The following is a 16,213-nucleotide window of genomic DNA, read 5'->3' on the forward strand; positions in this document are numbered from 1 at the left end:
TCAGATGCTCTGCTGCCCATTCCCCAGATGCTGCTGACCCCAGCTCACTTGTCTCCTCCAAGCAGCCATCCTACAGGACCTGTTCCTAGAGGAAGACCTCTACACTGTCTTGCTGTTCTTCCTCCTGCATGCTTTCATTTCAATAAAACCCAGCTCTCAGATGGAGAATCACACAAGTCAATTCCACCAATAGTGCAGGCCCTCCTGCTTGCCTAAATCAGCAGAGCAGCCTTTTAAATAATTCTGGGCATTTTCCTTTGTCTTCATGGGAATTGGATCAAGCTTTCACTGAAGGTGTTGTAACAACTAGGCAACTTGGGCTGCTTGTCAGGGAGGCTCCTCAGAGAAGTTCAAAGTCTGCTGGGAGTGGTTGAAGCCATTAAACCATTTTAATTGTTGGTACAGGACTTGAAATGTGAGAGACAGATTTTCTCAGGAGAGCATTGCAGAGATGCTAATTTATGCAATGTGCTATGTTTTGTGTGAAAAGTCTTAATCAAAACATTTTCTGTTTCATAAACCAATGACCTGATCCTCAACAGAGCTCTGGTTTTATACGGGGGCTCTGTCCTCTGCAGATCTCTGAGAATTTGGGACTAAGGGAAAGTTTGGCTCTACTTTGTGATTTATTTTCTTCTCAGCAAACAGAATTTTATACATGAAGGGGAAAAGACAGGAAACAAACGCGGCACAAGTAAATAACACAGAGACCTGACTGACCTCTCCTTATATCTGACAAAATCAGGAGAACTAAAGAGTCCAGGTTTTGCCTATCTGAATAACTTTAGGGTCTGAAACACAACTGTTCAATGAGTAGAGACTAATCCCTTATGTTTTTATGATAAAAAGCTCCCAACCAAACGCAAAAGCAAACCCCCCAAACAGCAGAAATTATAAGTAACACATAAGTCTGGGCAGAATTGCAGTGGCTGCTACAGTACCTGCAGAATCACGGAGTCAAAAAGCTGTATGCATGAGTTAGCTAATGGTCATGAACCTCTTTGAAAAGTAAAAGGTAAACATTAAATGGATTTTTTACACATTTCTCTAAAATTTGTTAACAAGAAAAGTAATTATGATAGCCTAGTAACTACAGGTAAAGGATAAAATTACAAATTATGCAAAATAGTAATTTATTCAGTTGAGGGGCTGGTGGTCCAACTGCTGATGACCAAAGTGCTGAAAGCTATACTGAACAACCCTTTCCAGCATATTGGTTTATTTCTTCTCTTCTCCTGCTTAGGTCTCAAGGTGCCTAAAATCTCATTGCCTGTATCTTTTCCCCAAAACCCCACTTGATGCTTGCCTTTGGGTGGAGCCACAGAAAGATTGCCCTAGGTGAGAGCTTAGGCACCTGCCTCACAAGTCACCAATTCTGTCTCTCCCTTGTGCCAAGTTCACATAGCAGTGAGTGATTTGTGGGCATTTTTACTGGAGTCTTGATGGACTAGGCCGCAAAGAAAACATTAGCTGGGTCACAGGTCCACCACATCCTGTGTTTCTCATCTGGGAAGTTCAGGAGATACCACCACTGGAGGCCTGGAGTAGGCAAGCTTCTGTAAGCGTGGCCTCGATGAGTCTGCCTGGGGTCAAGGAAGGACTAGGTTTTTTAGTTCTTTTCTATCCTTGTGCCCCAAGGGGTGTCTGAGTCACCTCAGATGTGGGGCATGAGAATCAAATCCCCCCCGCTGTCTATGGAAACTGGAAAATGCATCCCACGCTCTGCTGGAGACTGTGTTCTCTAGCCGGGGTTCCTTTTTTTTCCCTCTAGGATGAGCTGTCCTACTGGTTGAGAGCCACTGGTTGAGATCTCCTCTGGAAGGGAGAGGTCTGCGTTTCAGACTCAAGTCCAAGCCAAGTGAAGCCCTAATCAAGGTATGAGGATGACTCACTCCTGCTCACCCTTCTGACTGTATTTCTCTGTAGGATGTGACACCCGTAACCCAGCAACACAGCCCTGGTGACATCACTTTTCTTTGCAACAAGTTTGACAGCTGTATAGAACGCCTTACAGGAAAAAGAGCTCACATCACAGACATTGGATTCCCAAGGAAAAACTCATGTGATTGTGTGCTCTGCTGCTCTACCCCTCATCCCTTCCCCAGGGATTTTATTAGAGAGTGGGCTAATATCAAGCGAATTTGATAAAAGTTAAATGTCTCAAAAATACAGAGTTTCTAAAAGAGCCACAAATATTGATGGCCACGTAGAACAGAGATATCCAGATTAGTGACCCCACTGAGAGACCAATGGAGACTCAGTTTTATTAATAAAAACCAGAAAATCAAAAAAGGAAAGAGCCGCCAAGAATCAGACTTTGTAAGTCCCACCGCTTATGAAATTGCTAACTCCTACTTGTTATTACTTGTCTTCATAAAAACACTGCTTGTCTTCTCCCTCGGGCATCTGTTACAAGTGTTACTGAAGATGTCCTTGCAGAAAGAAAACAATTATTTTAATAGCTCCCTTTAATAAGAATACAGGCACTGCAGTTAATCAGCTGCCTTTTCGAGCCCTCGCCCGTTAAGAGCCCAGTGCAGCAGGTCTGAAAACACAGGGTGTAAAAGTGTGATTGCCAAGCCCCCCAAGGCTGTGTGAGAGCTGGAAAAGGCGCTGCTATCACATGGTGGGCTGGTAGGAACTGCTACTGCTGCCTGAACACTGAAGGCAAACTCTGTGTTTTTCTGTTGAGTAACATCTTCTGGCTCCTTCTATCCCTCATCATAAAGCCCAGTTTGTTTAGAGCCTCTGCAGTGTAGATGAGGGATGTTAAAAAGTGTAAAAATAGATTAATAGATTCTTTTAAGACCAACTTAAAATGGTAAGAATTTAGGCTTTAAAATCTATTGGCCCGTAGGCTGATTTTTTTTCATCAATTATGCCAAAAGACATTGTTCACCAGTACCTGCTCCCATTCCATCGGGTTCAAGCACTTCCATGTCATCCTTAAACATTGCATTTATAGGCCTGAAGCACTGCAGAACCTCCTTCAGATGGAAAAGGTTTAGTTTTGTTCTTTCTTCTTTGAAGAATTCCTGCAAGGAAGAGGCATTTGAGACCTCCAGAGCTGGCAAGCAGGGGACTCAACCCTTCCCCTGCATTTCTCATGTGGCCAGCTGCTTGCCCTGGTGCCACTCAGCTGTCTAGAAACCTCTTTCACTACCAGTTTAGGGGGACAGGATGTCAGATGCTCAGTTAAGGAGGGCTGTAGACAGTGGCAAAGCAAATCCAAGATCAACAAATGGCCACTGGGCAATGATGAAACCATTGTTCTCCATCTCCTTGCTTTTTAACACTGTCCAGTGAAACACAAAAAGACTCTTCAGGAAGCGTGATGGCTGCTCCCAGAGGCCTTTTGAGGATGTCTCCCTACACCTCTCACTGATGGAGCCTGCCTGGCCCTGTGAGGTCCTCCTCAGATTCACACCCTTAGAGCAGTGAAACTCAATTTTGCTGTCACTGAGAGGTTTCTAAGCCAGCCCTGGCCAGCAGCCAGCCGCTCAGTAGGCAGCGAGCTGCGGATCCTGAGGAATAAGCCACCCACGGTGTCTCAGAGCCCTCCAAACCTGTTGGGGCTGACAGAGATTCAAGAACCCTGGATTCATGGCCTCTTGCCAGGATAGGTGCCAAGCAGACCAGGGAGGCTACCTGCCAGCTGGTGATCACCAGGAGACCATGATCAATCCATCTCTTCTTGAATAAATTTACATACACTGAGCTCAGGATTGGATCAAAGATAAAATCTAGTATCTACCTGGGTTCCATGAGATTTATTTTCTGTTGCCTACACTGGCTGTCAATAACTTTGCCATTGTTTTTTCAATAACTAACTGACTGAACCCCATTTGAATGGATTCCTTCAAATTAATGGATTGCCTAACACTGATGTCAGGCCAGTTGATTGATCTTTTCTTCCTTTCTTTTCTGTTTAACTTTTCAAGACCTTTTCACATCTTTTGGTGCTTTCCTGAAATGTGCCAAAGGTTGACTCAGATCTCAGCAAGCTTCCTGTAAACTGTCAACAACAACAAAAAATATGAGTATGGGGCTAATGGAATGATAATCCCCTCATTCTCTCCCCCAGCCCATATTTCACATTAGCATGAGGTCATACTAAGAATTAGTTGATGGGACACTTGTTGCATCCCTCTGAGCTCTGCTTCCTCAGCTGCATCCAGTCTCACAGGTTATTTTGGTGCTGCAGATTCAAGGAATGTTGAGTAGTTGCTGTCAACAGAAAGTGCTGGACAAAAGGGACATCTGTTTTCTTTCTGAAGATGGTCCTGCCTTTTCTCCTGAAACACAGAAAACCTAGTGCTGCCTGCAACGTAGATGATGCCTCAGATGGATTTTGGGGCTTTTCAGCTTCAAAACTTACTTAATGAGCCTGGATCAATGCAAAACAACCTGCTGTAGAAAGCAAAAGAGTGTGTTCTCCATTGAGATAACAGCTTGTGGAGCTATTACTGTAATAACTCTGCCTTGCAAAGAATACTCATTTCAATGGTTAATTGTTTCCAGCTCTGTGCTGGTATCGTCCCAGCAGGAACAGGCCCAGCATGACTTCTGCTGCATTGGCCGCTGCTATCGCAGCGCACAGAGCACTTTCCAGCAGACGTGGAAGCATTTAATCACCTAAGCGAGCACTTTCTGTGCTCCAGCAGCCAGCAGAGAGCCAATGCCCTAATGCAACCAGTGCCCTAATGCAGCCAGTGCCATTCCCGTAATGATAATTTGCTAACTCCACTGCTCGGGCGAGCAGCAGGGAAATGTGGGATGCGCAGCCGAGTATCCAGAGCCAGGGTTAAAGCACCCGTGCCCCTGTGCAGAGAGCCTGGTCTGAGAGCCTGGTAAAGCCTGGTGCAGCCTGCACTCCCTTAAGCGCATCACATTCTCCTTCGCCAAGAAGCTGAATAAATGTAACTTTTTATTTCAGGTGGATGCAAATCATTTCCATTAGCTTGCCATGAAAAATACATGTACAAGCTGCTATTGCAAGCGGTTTCATTTTCATTAGAGGGCCAACCAAGAGTCTTGATGTTGAAAATACCTATGTACCATATTCTATGCAGCTAAAAGAAATACATAGAGAGAGACTGTCAGCACGAGGCAGCATCAGGGCGCAGAGCTGGCATCTGCAATCATATGTTTGCTCTTTCTTTCAATTCCCCTTCCTTTCAATTACACCCACCGATTATATTTCGATTCATTGACATTGCAGTCACTCCTGTGTGGGCACAGTCAAGCTAGTTTCAAATGAGCTAATTTGGCTACAGATAACATTGCAGACAGTGCAGCATGGGACTGGATGCAGTGGAAACTGGGTAAATATTTCAGTGGCATCACCAAAATGGGCTGTGGTGGGCTGCTGTGGCTCTCAGCACTCGAATCAACTATGTTAAAGCCAGCTGAAGCACACAGGCAATACATAGCCATGATTTTGGTGCAGAATGAGGTTACTGTCAGGGAAGGGCTAGGCATGCTGCAGACCACCACCCCGGCTGAGGCAGACCTAGTATATAGATCTAATGTGTCCAAAAGCATCATTCTGTGGGGAGTTTGAGTTTGTTCAGCACTCTTGTAACTGCTTGAGATGTTAAAAAAAATAAATAAATAAAGGAAAAAATGCAGACTTTAACCCGATGTATAAAACAGTGCCTGCAGGAGCGCAAAACCAGTGGAGATGACTGATGAAGCTTTCATGAGGTCTGAAAACACACCTATGCCCCATCAGATGCAGAGAGACGAGCCCAGGGAACTTCTGGGACAGTAATGCTGCAGGCAGCGTCTAAACACCTGAGACCTCAGCGTCCTTTCACCTGGGGACGAAAAAAGCCTGCCCTCAGCGGCCAGGCGACAGCACTGGGAACGTTCTTAGTCCCTCTGTGCCCACGCGGGAAGGAGGAGGAGGCCAACCTTCCTCCTCCTCCGAGCCCCCCGCGGCCGCTGCGGCCGGGACTCCTCCGTCGGGAGTCCCGGCGGCGCCGCTCCCCGCCCCGCCCGGCCGCGCCGGTCCCCGCGGTGCCCGGGCGGGGGCGGGCGCGGCGCGGGTGACGCCCGGGGGGCGGTGGCGGCGGCGGCGGCCCCGCCTCGCCCGGCCGAGGGGCGGGGGCTCCCGCAGAGCTACTACTACCGCCGGCAGGGCGCGGGGTAGCGGAGAGCGCCGGGGGCCGGAGCGGGGCCGGGCGGGCGGCGGCTGCGGAGGCTCCTGCTGCGCCGGAGAGCGGCGGTGCCCGAGGAGGGGGAGGAGAAGAAGAAGAAGAAGAAGAAGAAGGAGGAGGAAAGGCGCGGGGGCCCCTCGGCGGGGCGCAGGGTTCCGCTGACCGGGCGAGTGTGGCGGAGCGGGGTCTGTCCGCAGCTGCCCCGCCGCCGCCCGGTCCGCCGCCGGCTTCCCGCGGAGGTCCATGAGTCGCGGGCGGGCAGCCCCGGCAGCGCCCCGCGCCCGCTTCCCCGGCTCCGGTAGCGGCCCGTGGCGGCGGTGAGATGGGGGGCAGCCTGGGCTGCCACCGCTCCATCCCCCGCGACCCGGCCGACCTGTGCCACAGCCGCAAGTTCAGCGCGGCGTGCAACTTCAGCAACATCCTCGTCAACCAGGAGAGGCTCAACATCAACACGGCCACGGAAGAGGAGCTGATGACCCTGCCCGGGGTCACCCGAGTGGTGGCCCAGAACATCGTGGAGTACCGCGAGTACATCGGCGGCTTCAAGAAAGTGGAGGACCTGGCGCTGGTGAGCGGGGTGGGGGCGGCCAAGCTGGAGCAGGTGAAGTTCGAGATCTGCGTGAGCAGCAAGGGCAGCTCGGCGCAGCACTCGCCCAGCTCCGTGCGCAAGGACCCGGCCTCTGAGCACCACCTGTCCGCCACCAAGATCAACATCAATACGGCCACTCCGGCGCAGCTCATGAGCATCCGTGGCATCACTGAGAAGATCGCCAACAGCATTGTGGACTACCGTAAAGAGCACGGGCCCTTCAAAAGTATCGAGGACCTGGTGAGGATGGACTGCATCAATTCCTCCTTTCTGGACAAAATCAGGCACCAGATTTTTGCAGAGCGCTCCAGGCCCCCTTCAACAAATACCAACGGTGGCCTCAACTTCATGGCCAAGCCTCACCCCAGCCCCACCTCTCTAAGCCTCCAGAGCGAGGACTTGGACTTTCCTCCCGGGGGTCCAACCCAGATCATATCCACTCGCCCCTCGGTGGAGATGTTTGGGGGGGTGAGAGATGGCAGACCCGTCTTCAGGGTGGCTACGTGGAACCTGCAAAGCTGCTCCATTGAGAAGGCCAACAACCCAGGCGTGCGGGAGGTCGTGTGCATGACGCTGCTGGAGAACAGGTAAGAGGCAGCACCTGACCTGCAGGCCCAGCTCCACGCAGGATTGTTGGCTCGTGCCTTTGAGGTTTGGGTGCTGTAGAGTCTTGTTGTGATCCTAGTGGGACTCCCTCCTTCCCGGGATTACTAAATGTTTCCCACTTCTTGCATGAAACTGTGTTTGAGTCATAACGCTGGGTCTGTGGTGGCTGTCCCTCCATAAAGCTGCTGTAACCCTCCATAGGCAGCGGAGCTCCTGAGGAGGGGTGTGTGTACACACAGCTGTGCAGGGGAGACTGGGCTGTCACAGTCAGTCACCTTAGGCCTGTTAATGGTTGGTCAAGGATTGTTTCTCCATTAAGAGCCTTTTGAACATGTAATGGAGAGCTGTCTTCCCTGCCAGAAGCTGGGGGGCAGTAGCAGGAGAAGGGCTGTGTAACAGGTGTGGAATGCCACAGCTCGTCCCGCAATGGTGACACAGCTTGTTAATGAGTGGTCATGGGGCATCTCCTGAGCTGGAGGGACTGCTCATCCTTGGGGGTGTGAGACATGCAGTACCTGCTTGGGGAGGCTGTGCTGTCCTTGTGCCAGGCTGTGTGCCCTTACCGCACTGAGCACTTGGTGGTGTGGCAAACAGGATGGTACTTCAGGTGTTCACGCAAAGCTGGGAGTTTGGGTTTTGTTTTTTGTGTGTAGTTGGGCAAGAGTGCTAGGAATGTCTATCATACTAAACTTTCTGCTGGACACAGAAATGTAGATTGCAACAAGCATTTTGAAATAACTCTAGCACTCTAGCCCTTTCCTTTTCATGTGTTAAATCCGTCCCAGCTGATCTGGCATTTAGTTTACAACAGAGGTAAAGTTACTTTTCTCTCTGGCTGTGACTCAGACTTCCAGCAGGAAATGAATAGGAGCAGGGGATTCTTGGGCTTCTGCAAAAGGGATGTTGTGGGGAGGGGAAGTGCTCATGAACTGTTATCTCTGTCCTTTTCCAATAATATGCTGAATAACAGCTCTTGTCGGTGTGGTTGCAGAGGTCAGGCATGCAAGCAGGATGGTGACAGTGATATGAAATCCTGTGCTGCAGTACAGTATTTGTGGCCAGGGATAGCTCTGCTGTGCACTGCTTGGGAGCCTGATGCTCCCACCTAGGAAACATCTGTCATCTCACAGCCACCACTGTTTGATACCCAAAATGAAGATGGTAGACCAGCAGGGTTATTGAGATGTTACACTGATGGCTTTAGCCTAACATCTGTCAATATTCTGCTTCACTAGTTCAGGTATCCTGTGATTTTCCCTTTGTCTCCACTCTCTCTTGCTTTTTTTTTTTTTTTTTTTTTTTTTTTTTTAAAGCAGCTGGAGTGGAACTGCTGGGGAAAGAAACTGAGATCATCACTAGTCTCAGAATAATTCTAATAATCTAGTTTTGGGAGAAAAGTGACTTTGATGATTTATTTATGTTTTTATATATGTATATAAGCAATTTTTAAGGACCTCCTCCAGTCAAGTGCTAACTGTCACTTCTGCAGCTTCAGCATTTTGTGGGAAAAAGCTCCAAACAAGATGGCCCACCTATTACAAAAACCAGGAAGATGTAGTGGCTTATAAAAGAAAGCTGCCTTAGCCCAAGCTGGCCACTGTGTGTGCAGAGTGTGGCTCTAGAAATTTGTTTAATTTTTGCCTTTACACTGCATGGTGCTTAATTTCTGTGCAGCTTAGCCAACAGGCACTTAGTTGTGCTGGGTGCTGTAAAATGTCTCCTGGATACTTTGAAGTTTCAAAGGAGCCTGGTAGAAGTACTTGTTTTTGTTCTGTTTTATTGCACATATCTGTGTCATCAATCACACAGGGTGAGTACGATGCAATTGTTTTCTGTACTTGATCCAATTTGTGATAATGTGAGAAGCTGGAAAGAAATGAGAGCAATGTGCATCCACAGACAAGCCTGCAAAACTTTCCTGGGAAAATAAATGTGGGAACAGAAAAAAGCAACACTAAGCAGGAAAAATATATACATTGGGAAAAGCCATACTCAGCAACTCGGGGAGGAATTTCCTCTTGCTTGTGTGAGCATTGTTGGGGTCAGTGGGGCTTTGCAGCTGTAAAACAGCCTCAGCTGAGGCCAGAAACTGCCTTCATTCTGCTTCTGAGCTCTGTGGTCTCACTCCCAGCTCAGGTTGTGTATCCTGGGAATGGACAGAATGCCTTGCAAACTAATCTTTGCCCAGGTAAATCAACTTCAGTAGACAGTCAGCTGGAGAAATTCACCTCTTGCTTCTCCAGGCAAGAATATATCACTGCACGAGGCTCACCAGCACTTCAGCCTCACAAAATCCATGGGTGTGTTTTCAAAGTGCTCTGTGGGTGTCCCACATGTGTTGCTGAAGTCTCCAGCTATGACCCAAGCTGGAGGTGGATCTGAAGACTCTTTGGCCTGACAGTAGGTGCTCTTGTGAGCTGTGCTGATGGGCACCTGCTTGCTGCTGCCCTGGTGTGCAGGAATAAGTGTGCTCCTTCATGCTGGCTCCTTATAGTCAGGGCTGGTCTCAGGTAGTCCAGGATGCTCTCAGAAGCTGGAGTACTGTCTTGGTGCAGTACATACAGCTGGAGGAGCTGCCTCACCTGGTTTCTTAAGTCCAGAAATAAAGCAAAGCAAGTCAAGAAGATTAGTAAAACTGTGTACAGAGAAGCAAAGAATCTAGATTTTGTGTATTTGGGACTTTTATGCCAGTTAAAAGGGTTGCTTTGGGCCTTGCCTTGTGGTTTGCTTTTTAAAATTTTGTTGGTTGGTTGGGGGTTTTTTGTGTTTTAATGACCTGGTCACAGCAAGTAGCTTTAAAACCCCTTGGGGTTGTTCTTTCAGGTGTTAACAACAGGGAAAAGTACTGCTTCTTTCCAGGTGAGGCTAGAAGGCTGTGCTCCTCCTGTCTTCCAGCCCTTTGCATTGAGGGAACAGATGTGCAGGAAGGAAAGAGGGCTGGACTTCCATTCAAACCAAACAAAATGCAAGAAAATGTCACATTGCAACCTGCTGAAGGGAGAAGAGGAAAAAAAAAGAAAAACTAATTCAAAGTCTCATGCTTGTTCCCAGAAGTGCTAAATTTCTGAAGAGCAGTGAAGGGAATGTACACTAAATCAGTAAGCATGACTACTACTGCTAAGCTATTTTGAAATTCATTGCTGTAGTGCAAAAATAATGAAATACAGCAAGGTCCTCACCCTCTTTTCTCATATTACAAGGATCTATGTTTATCACAGTGTTTGAAGTGAAGGAGTGAGGTGTTTTCATTCAGAGGACTAGAGGGTAATTTTAGAAGAGCTTAACATGATGAACGAGGAGGCGAGCATGACACATAATTGGATTGAAGTATCAAGTCTGGGGTGAGTTTGCCCAAACCTGCAGGGTTTCTTGCAGGTGTTGTTCAGAAAATCTGGGATTTATTTACAAAGAGTTAGAGGGGGCCTGTCTCCAGGGATGCAGGTCATCCCCTCTATCTGACCTCCATGTCCTCCCCATTCTCAGGGGGAATGAGGGAACCAACTGCTGCTTCTCACAAAAATAAAGAAAATGTAGGGTAAGAGCAGCATGATTAAAAGGGCAAGTTCAGGTCAAAGGCAGCAAGTGTTTTTGTGGAGAATAAGTAGCCTCATGTTTCCAACCCCAGAGGATGTTTCCTCTGGACAAGGATGGTGCAAGCACCCCAGAACTGTCCCATACCCTAGCTCCATAGGGAAGGGTACTTTTGCCACTCCTTATCCACTTATGCCTCAGGCCTGTCCCTCCTTGCCATAAACTGAGCTTGTGGCTCCCGTGACTGCTTTCTCTGGCTGTCAGGGTGCCAGCTAGATGATCCCATGAAGATGTGTGGGGCAGGCTTGGGCAACACCGACCGATACACAGGGCACTGTAAAGGTGCAAACTCCAGTTTGGCTGTGTGCTTCAAAGTATGCAGGTAGCCAAGGGCAGTGATCAGCTGTGCACCTTCCCCAGCATGGTTTCAATGGAGGTTTTCCAACTGGTTTTCATGATGCTTTATAATACTGAGCAGCAACTTTGTGAAGACCTCTTAACTTTTTCTTTTTTTTTTTTTTCTTTGGAAGCACACTTTGCAGTTGACTGAATGAAAATTGATAGAGGGTTTGAAGGCCTGAACTTGTACTCTATCTAAAGGAAGGGGACTGTGTGTGAAGATGATGGTGGATCCAAAGGTCCACAAAGCCCAGCTCCTCTTTCTTTCTGATGTCAAGCAGTTCAAGCTGTTGTTTCCTTCTGCTGCTTTCTTTGGGCAGCTTCTTGGTGTGGTTACATCTTCTACATGTAAAAAGTGTAAGTAATAAAGCCTTAACACTTGTTGCAAAAACTGCAGAATCACAGAAGAGCTCAGGTTGAAAGTGACCTCAGAATATCATCTGACTCAGCCTGTCCTGGGAAGGGGAGCCTGGATGAAATTATCTATTCCTGTGTCCAATCACACAGGCCAGAGGTTTGAAAACCTCCAGCAGTGTGGTTCTTCTGCATCCCTGGGAGGTTGTTCCAGTGACTGACCCTTTTCACGATAAAAAAAGTTATAACTTGCCTGTCCATAAAGTAACAAATACAAATAGCAGTATAAGGTTTGTACTTAGCACTGGTGGGGTTTTTTTTCTTGGCTTGGACAGCAAGCCTTAGGAACATGTCAGTCCTTTTTTCTTCCCTAGGTTTGTAACTGGTGAGCTGTTTTCAGTGTGGTTAGACAGAAGCATAGAGGTCTCTCAAAGGCAAAAAAATTAATCTCAATTTCTGTGTCTGGGACTTAAGTCAGTGTTCCAGCTGGGGGAGCAGTAGGTAAACCTCAGCCCAAAATTGCTTCCTGGGAGGCAGTGGGTATACAGGCAGGCCCTGGGTAACCCTTGCTGTGCCACAATACTTGAAAGTTCCTCTTAGCCTTACCTTCCCCAGGAGACCTTAAGCACATCCTCTTGTCACCTAATAAAAAGAGAAGTTTCTGAGCCAACCTCTGAAGGGGTCTCTTCCTATTAAGACACGAGGAAAACTTAATCTTGCTCAGGCCCCTGTACTAGGTGCTGGAGGCAGGAGAACCACTTTTCCCATTGTTCCCCTACACTAAGGAACAGGGTGGGGCTTTTACTTTCCTCTCCAGTCTCTTAATCTGGGCTGAGAGGTGGGGGTTTACAAGGGGCAGCTCTTTGCTACTGGGGCTTGTCAATTTGCTTGGGAAGGGGTATGGTGTGGTACCTTGCCTCCAGGATTGTATTGGGTTACCTGTCAAGATGATGGAAAAAGATGACACCCCCACGGAGCAGACATCGTAGTAATTTATCATGGTGGTAGTGATGGGTGTACTTGCACACTTCAGAGGCTCGTCACCAGCTTGTATTTGTTGTTTCTACACTGTTGCTGAAGCTCTCAGTGGTTGGCCAAAGCCCTGAGGTGCATCTGTTTTATATCTCTTTCTTTGTAAAGCTACGTGGTTTTCCCTCCATTGGGTTAGGCTGGAGTCTTGCCAAGAATAATTCCCCTGCAAGAAAAGATCAGGAAAGAGGGCCTGGCTCAAGTAACCTGACCATGCTAATAAGTCTTAAACAGCAGAAGAACAAATACACCCTCTTCTCCTTATGTAATAGAGAGGAAATCCTGCCTCCTGCAACTTCAGAGAAAACTTAAGGGGAAAAAAGGAATTGTTAGATGATATCATTTATGGGCACTTCACAAAGGGGTTTTAATGAGAAGTAGGAAAAATGATGCATATAAAGCCACCATTAATTTCACTTTCTGATATCTCAGAGGACAAAAAAAGTGGGGTGATAGAAGAGCTGTTGTTTTCGGGGTTGGCTTTTTTTTTGGTTTATTTTTGGCCTCTGCCTGCATGAGACCAATGATATTTTACCTACTGGAGACTAGTGGGAGCCTTGAACCGCCTTCTGCATACCATCTGGCATGGGAAAGCAGCAGGTCAGACCCTGGGATATGTATTTTCCAGTGAAATGAAACTCGACTGATTTACTCCTGTTCAGGATTTGGCCATTCCTTTGCCTGTAAAATCACATGAAGGCTGCCAAGCTTAATGCTAAGGAGCACTGCCCTCTCCCTGGGGACTAGGGCTCTTCTGAGGTACTGCTCCTGTCTTGGATAGGGGTTCCAGCCCCTTTCAGGACTGCTGCTGGGGGAGCAAGTGATGTCAGTTTTAAATTAATCAAATAATACACCAATTGGATTCTGTTTCCAACCTTCTGCTTCATATGGATGCAGTACTGAGCCCCTCTACAAGGGTATCACCTGCTCCTCCTGAAGGAGCTGGGTTGCTTGTTCCAGATACTTTGCAACTCCTGGGTCTCTGCAGGAGAGATCAAAAGCAGTGGGTGGACTTGCAGCAAGACTCCGAAGGGTGTATGCCATCCCTGTGTCCAGACACTTGGAGAAGGCATCTGGAGCCACGTGCTCTGCAGGAGGTCTCAGAGGTGAATGCACTGAGCTAGCTGCTTGATCCTGCTTGGTCTCTGTTGCCACAGCCCCCGCAGCTTTCCTTCCTCAGACATGACATAGCAATGTAGAACAGGCCCTTGAAATTACCCCTGAGTAGCCTTTCCAGGGATTTTCTGTTTTAAATGGAGATCTGGGCATTGTTTTAACTTTGCATAACTGCAGTTTCAGTGTATTTCCTGAACATTCAAGAGCTGTATCCAACCAGTCATTTTTATCTGCTTTTAAGTTGAGAATGTAGCTGGAAAAATAGTATTAGTTAAAGGCTGGCTTATCCATATAAAATAAACATTATTCTTCTCCTTTTTAAAATTATAACCATGTCCTGCCACTGTTACTTGTGCCATAAAGCTTGACTAAAATGAAACAGATTAGTGGGGAAAGAGTTGGTTCATATATTATTCTTTGCTCCCAACATGTCTGATACATCTGGCAGCACTTAATGGCCACATAGTTTCAATCCATGCCTGCATGACTATTTTGCACGTGTTATTTTGTGTCACTGGATTAATGTTGCACATTGCAGATATTTTGGTAAACCAGAGCTGCCAGCTTATTCCTGTAGATCCTGCAATGTTTGCTTTACGCCATGTGGCAAAGATTAAATGGGCTGGCTGATTTAAGGTAATAAATTGGTGAATTATTAAGTGATGCTGTATTGCCTGTTCCCTAATCACAAGCAGAGGCCACAAGACTATAACCTCATTCTGCTTGACTTCTCAGAAATCTTGTGCCACATGGCTGGAGGAGACAGACTAGGTACCTACACGCAGGGCTTTGTCCTCTAAACAGAAATATTTAATGCTTCATGATTTTTTTTCTGTGGTTTGGGAACTTGAAGTACAGCTGCAGGAAGGGTGGTTTTCCAACTTTGTCTTTGAAAAGAGCAATGGGACCATTTCCATTTCTTACTGGGAAAGAAGAACCAAGGGACTACTAAGTTCCTGACAAGGGAACTAGGAACTAGGCTATACCTGGTGCAAGCAGAAACTTGGTCAGTCACTGCTAATTGGAGGAAAACACTGTCTCTGCAACCAAGTGCTGGTCTAGCTCACTGTGAACATGGGTCTCCAGCAGTGTTAAACAGGGACATTTAGGACAGGGTTTTTTTTCAAATGTAGCTGCATCCTTCTTGATGTAATTGAGCTTCAGTGTGTTTCCTACAGTTTCATTGTTAGGAGGACCCTGCTTCTTTAGTTACTAATTAGTGTTTCTTTGGGAATGTGATTTCAAGATTTGGCTGGATGAGTAGAGAAGAGGTGATGGGTCATGGATTACAGAGTGTGTGTTACTTTATTTTTAAGTCACATTGTTCTTCATTGTAATGCAAGTGTAAGCTGACAGATGGAAGCACAGTGTCCTTACTGAAATAATTACAATATGCTGCAGTAATTTCTTAATGCTATTATATGGTGTGGTGATGGAGACAAGAACCATGGCACATTAATAATAACAGTGCTTAAAAATAGGAACACAATCGCTTCTTCACTTCCAGATTTTTTTTCATTATTATTGTGCAGAGGTACTGTGCTTTGTTTGAGTAGTAGCTGGTGATCCCCTCTGATTTATCAAAGAGTAAAAGTGCATGATGGCTTTTCTGAGGGGAGGGGGAGACCTACCAAAGACATCCTTTCTCATGTTTGTCCTCTCCCTCATCTCAGGCCAGGATGCTCCACAGTGGATTCCAGAATGCCTTGTAAGGTGCCAAGAGTATAGTGGGCATCATATCAGTGGTAGATAAATATGAAGGTAGATAAATATTAATGCAGCTATGGTAAAAAGGGATATTTTCTGTCAATAAACTGTTTCATCTCACCCCTGGCATATACAGTATATCCATGTCCTGATCAGACCATGTGACATTTTCAAATGGCACGAGTGTTTTCAACTGCTCGGTCACTAGCGGGGAGGCTCAGTGCTGCTGACCTCCTTTCCCTCCCTGCTGCTGGGGGTTTGTGCAGGAAGGAACCCGGTGTCAGCACCAAGCTGTTATTTTCAGTGCCTGTGGTAAAATTATTAGAGGCCAGTGAGTAGAGAAATAAGTTTACCCTGAATGTGCCCCATGTGCGTGCATGTTCCAAAAGTTCAACTGTGTCTAAAAATATAATTTAAAAACCAATTAATTTCTATGGAAAAATACATCTGGGGTTATATTGTTGTGTGTGCTAGGGATGGCCGAGAACACTGTGGATACTGCATGTGCACTGTGAGTGCAGTGGAATTAATGCAGCCTGCTTGTGCAGAATGGATTGGAATCCCTCTGACTGAGGCCGTCTGGAAGGGAGCCTTATGCAGGCTGTCTGGTTGTCTGTTCTGTCCCTGTGTCTGTCACGGAGTTGGGGGGAGAGCACAGTAATGCCCTTCTTCTCTTTGTGATGAACATCCCAACGGGCAAGGCTATACCTGGGAGCAGCTC

General features: G+C 47.1%; 1 protein-coding gene across 1 annotated transcript in view; it reads left to right on the forward strand.

Moving 5' to 3' along the window:
* The first annotated feature begins 6,268 nt into the window (after positions 1–6,268).
* Positions 6,269–16,213, forward strand: part of EEPD1 (endonuclease/exonuclease/phosphatase family domain containing 1) — a 62,601-nt gene continuing 52,656 nt past the window's right edge. Inside the window, exon 1 of the mRNA XM_038127256.1 lies at positions 6,269–7,337. Within this exon, the coding sequence (XP_037983184.1) occupies positions 6,484–7,337 (854 nt within the window). The 5' untranslated portion in view covers positions 6,269–6,483. The remainder of the gene's footprint in view (positions 7,338–16,213) is intronic.

This window comes from Motacilla alba, chromosome 2 (genome assembly GCF_015832195.1).
Source record: "Motacilla alba alba isolate MOTALB_02 chromosome 2, Motacilla_alba_V1.0_pri, whole genome shotgun sequence".
NCBI classification, from domain to species: Eukaryota; Metazoa; Chordata; class Aves; order Passeriformes; family Motacillidae; genus Motacilla; species Motacilla alba.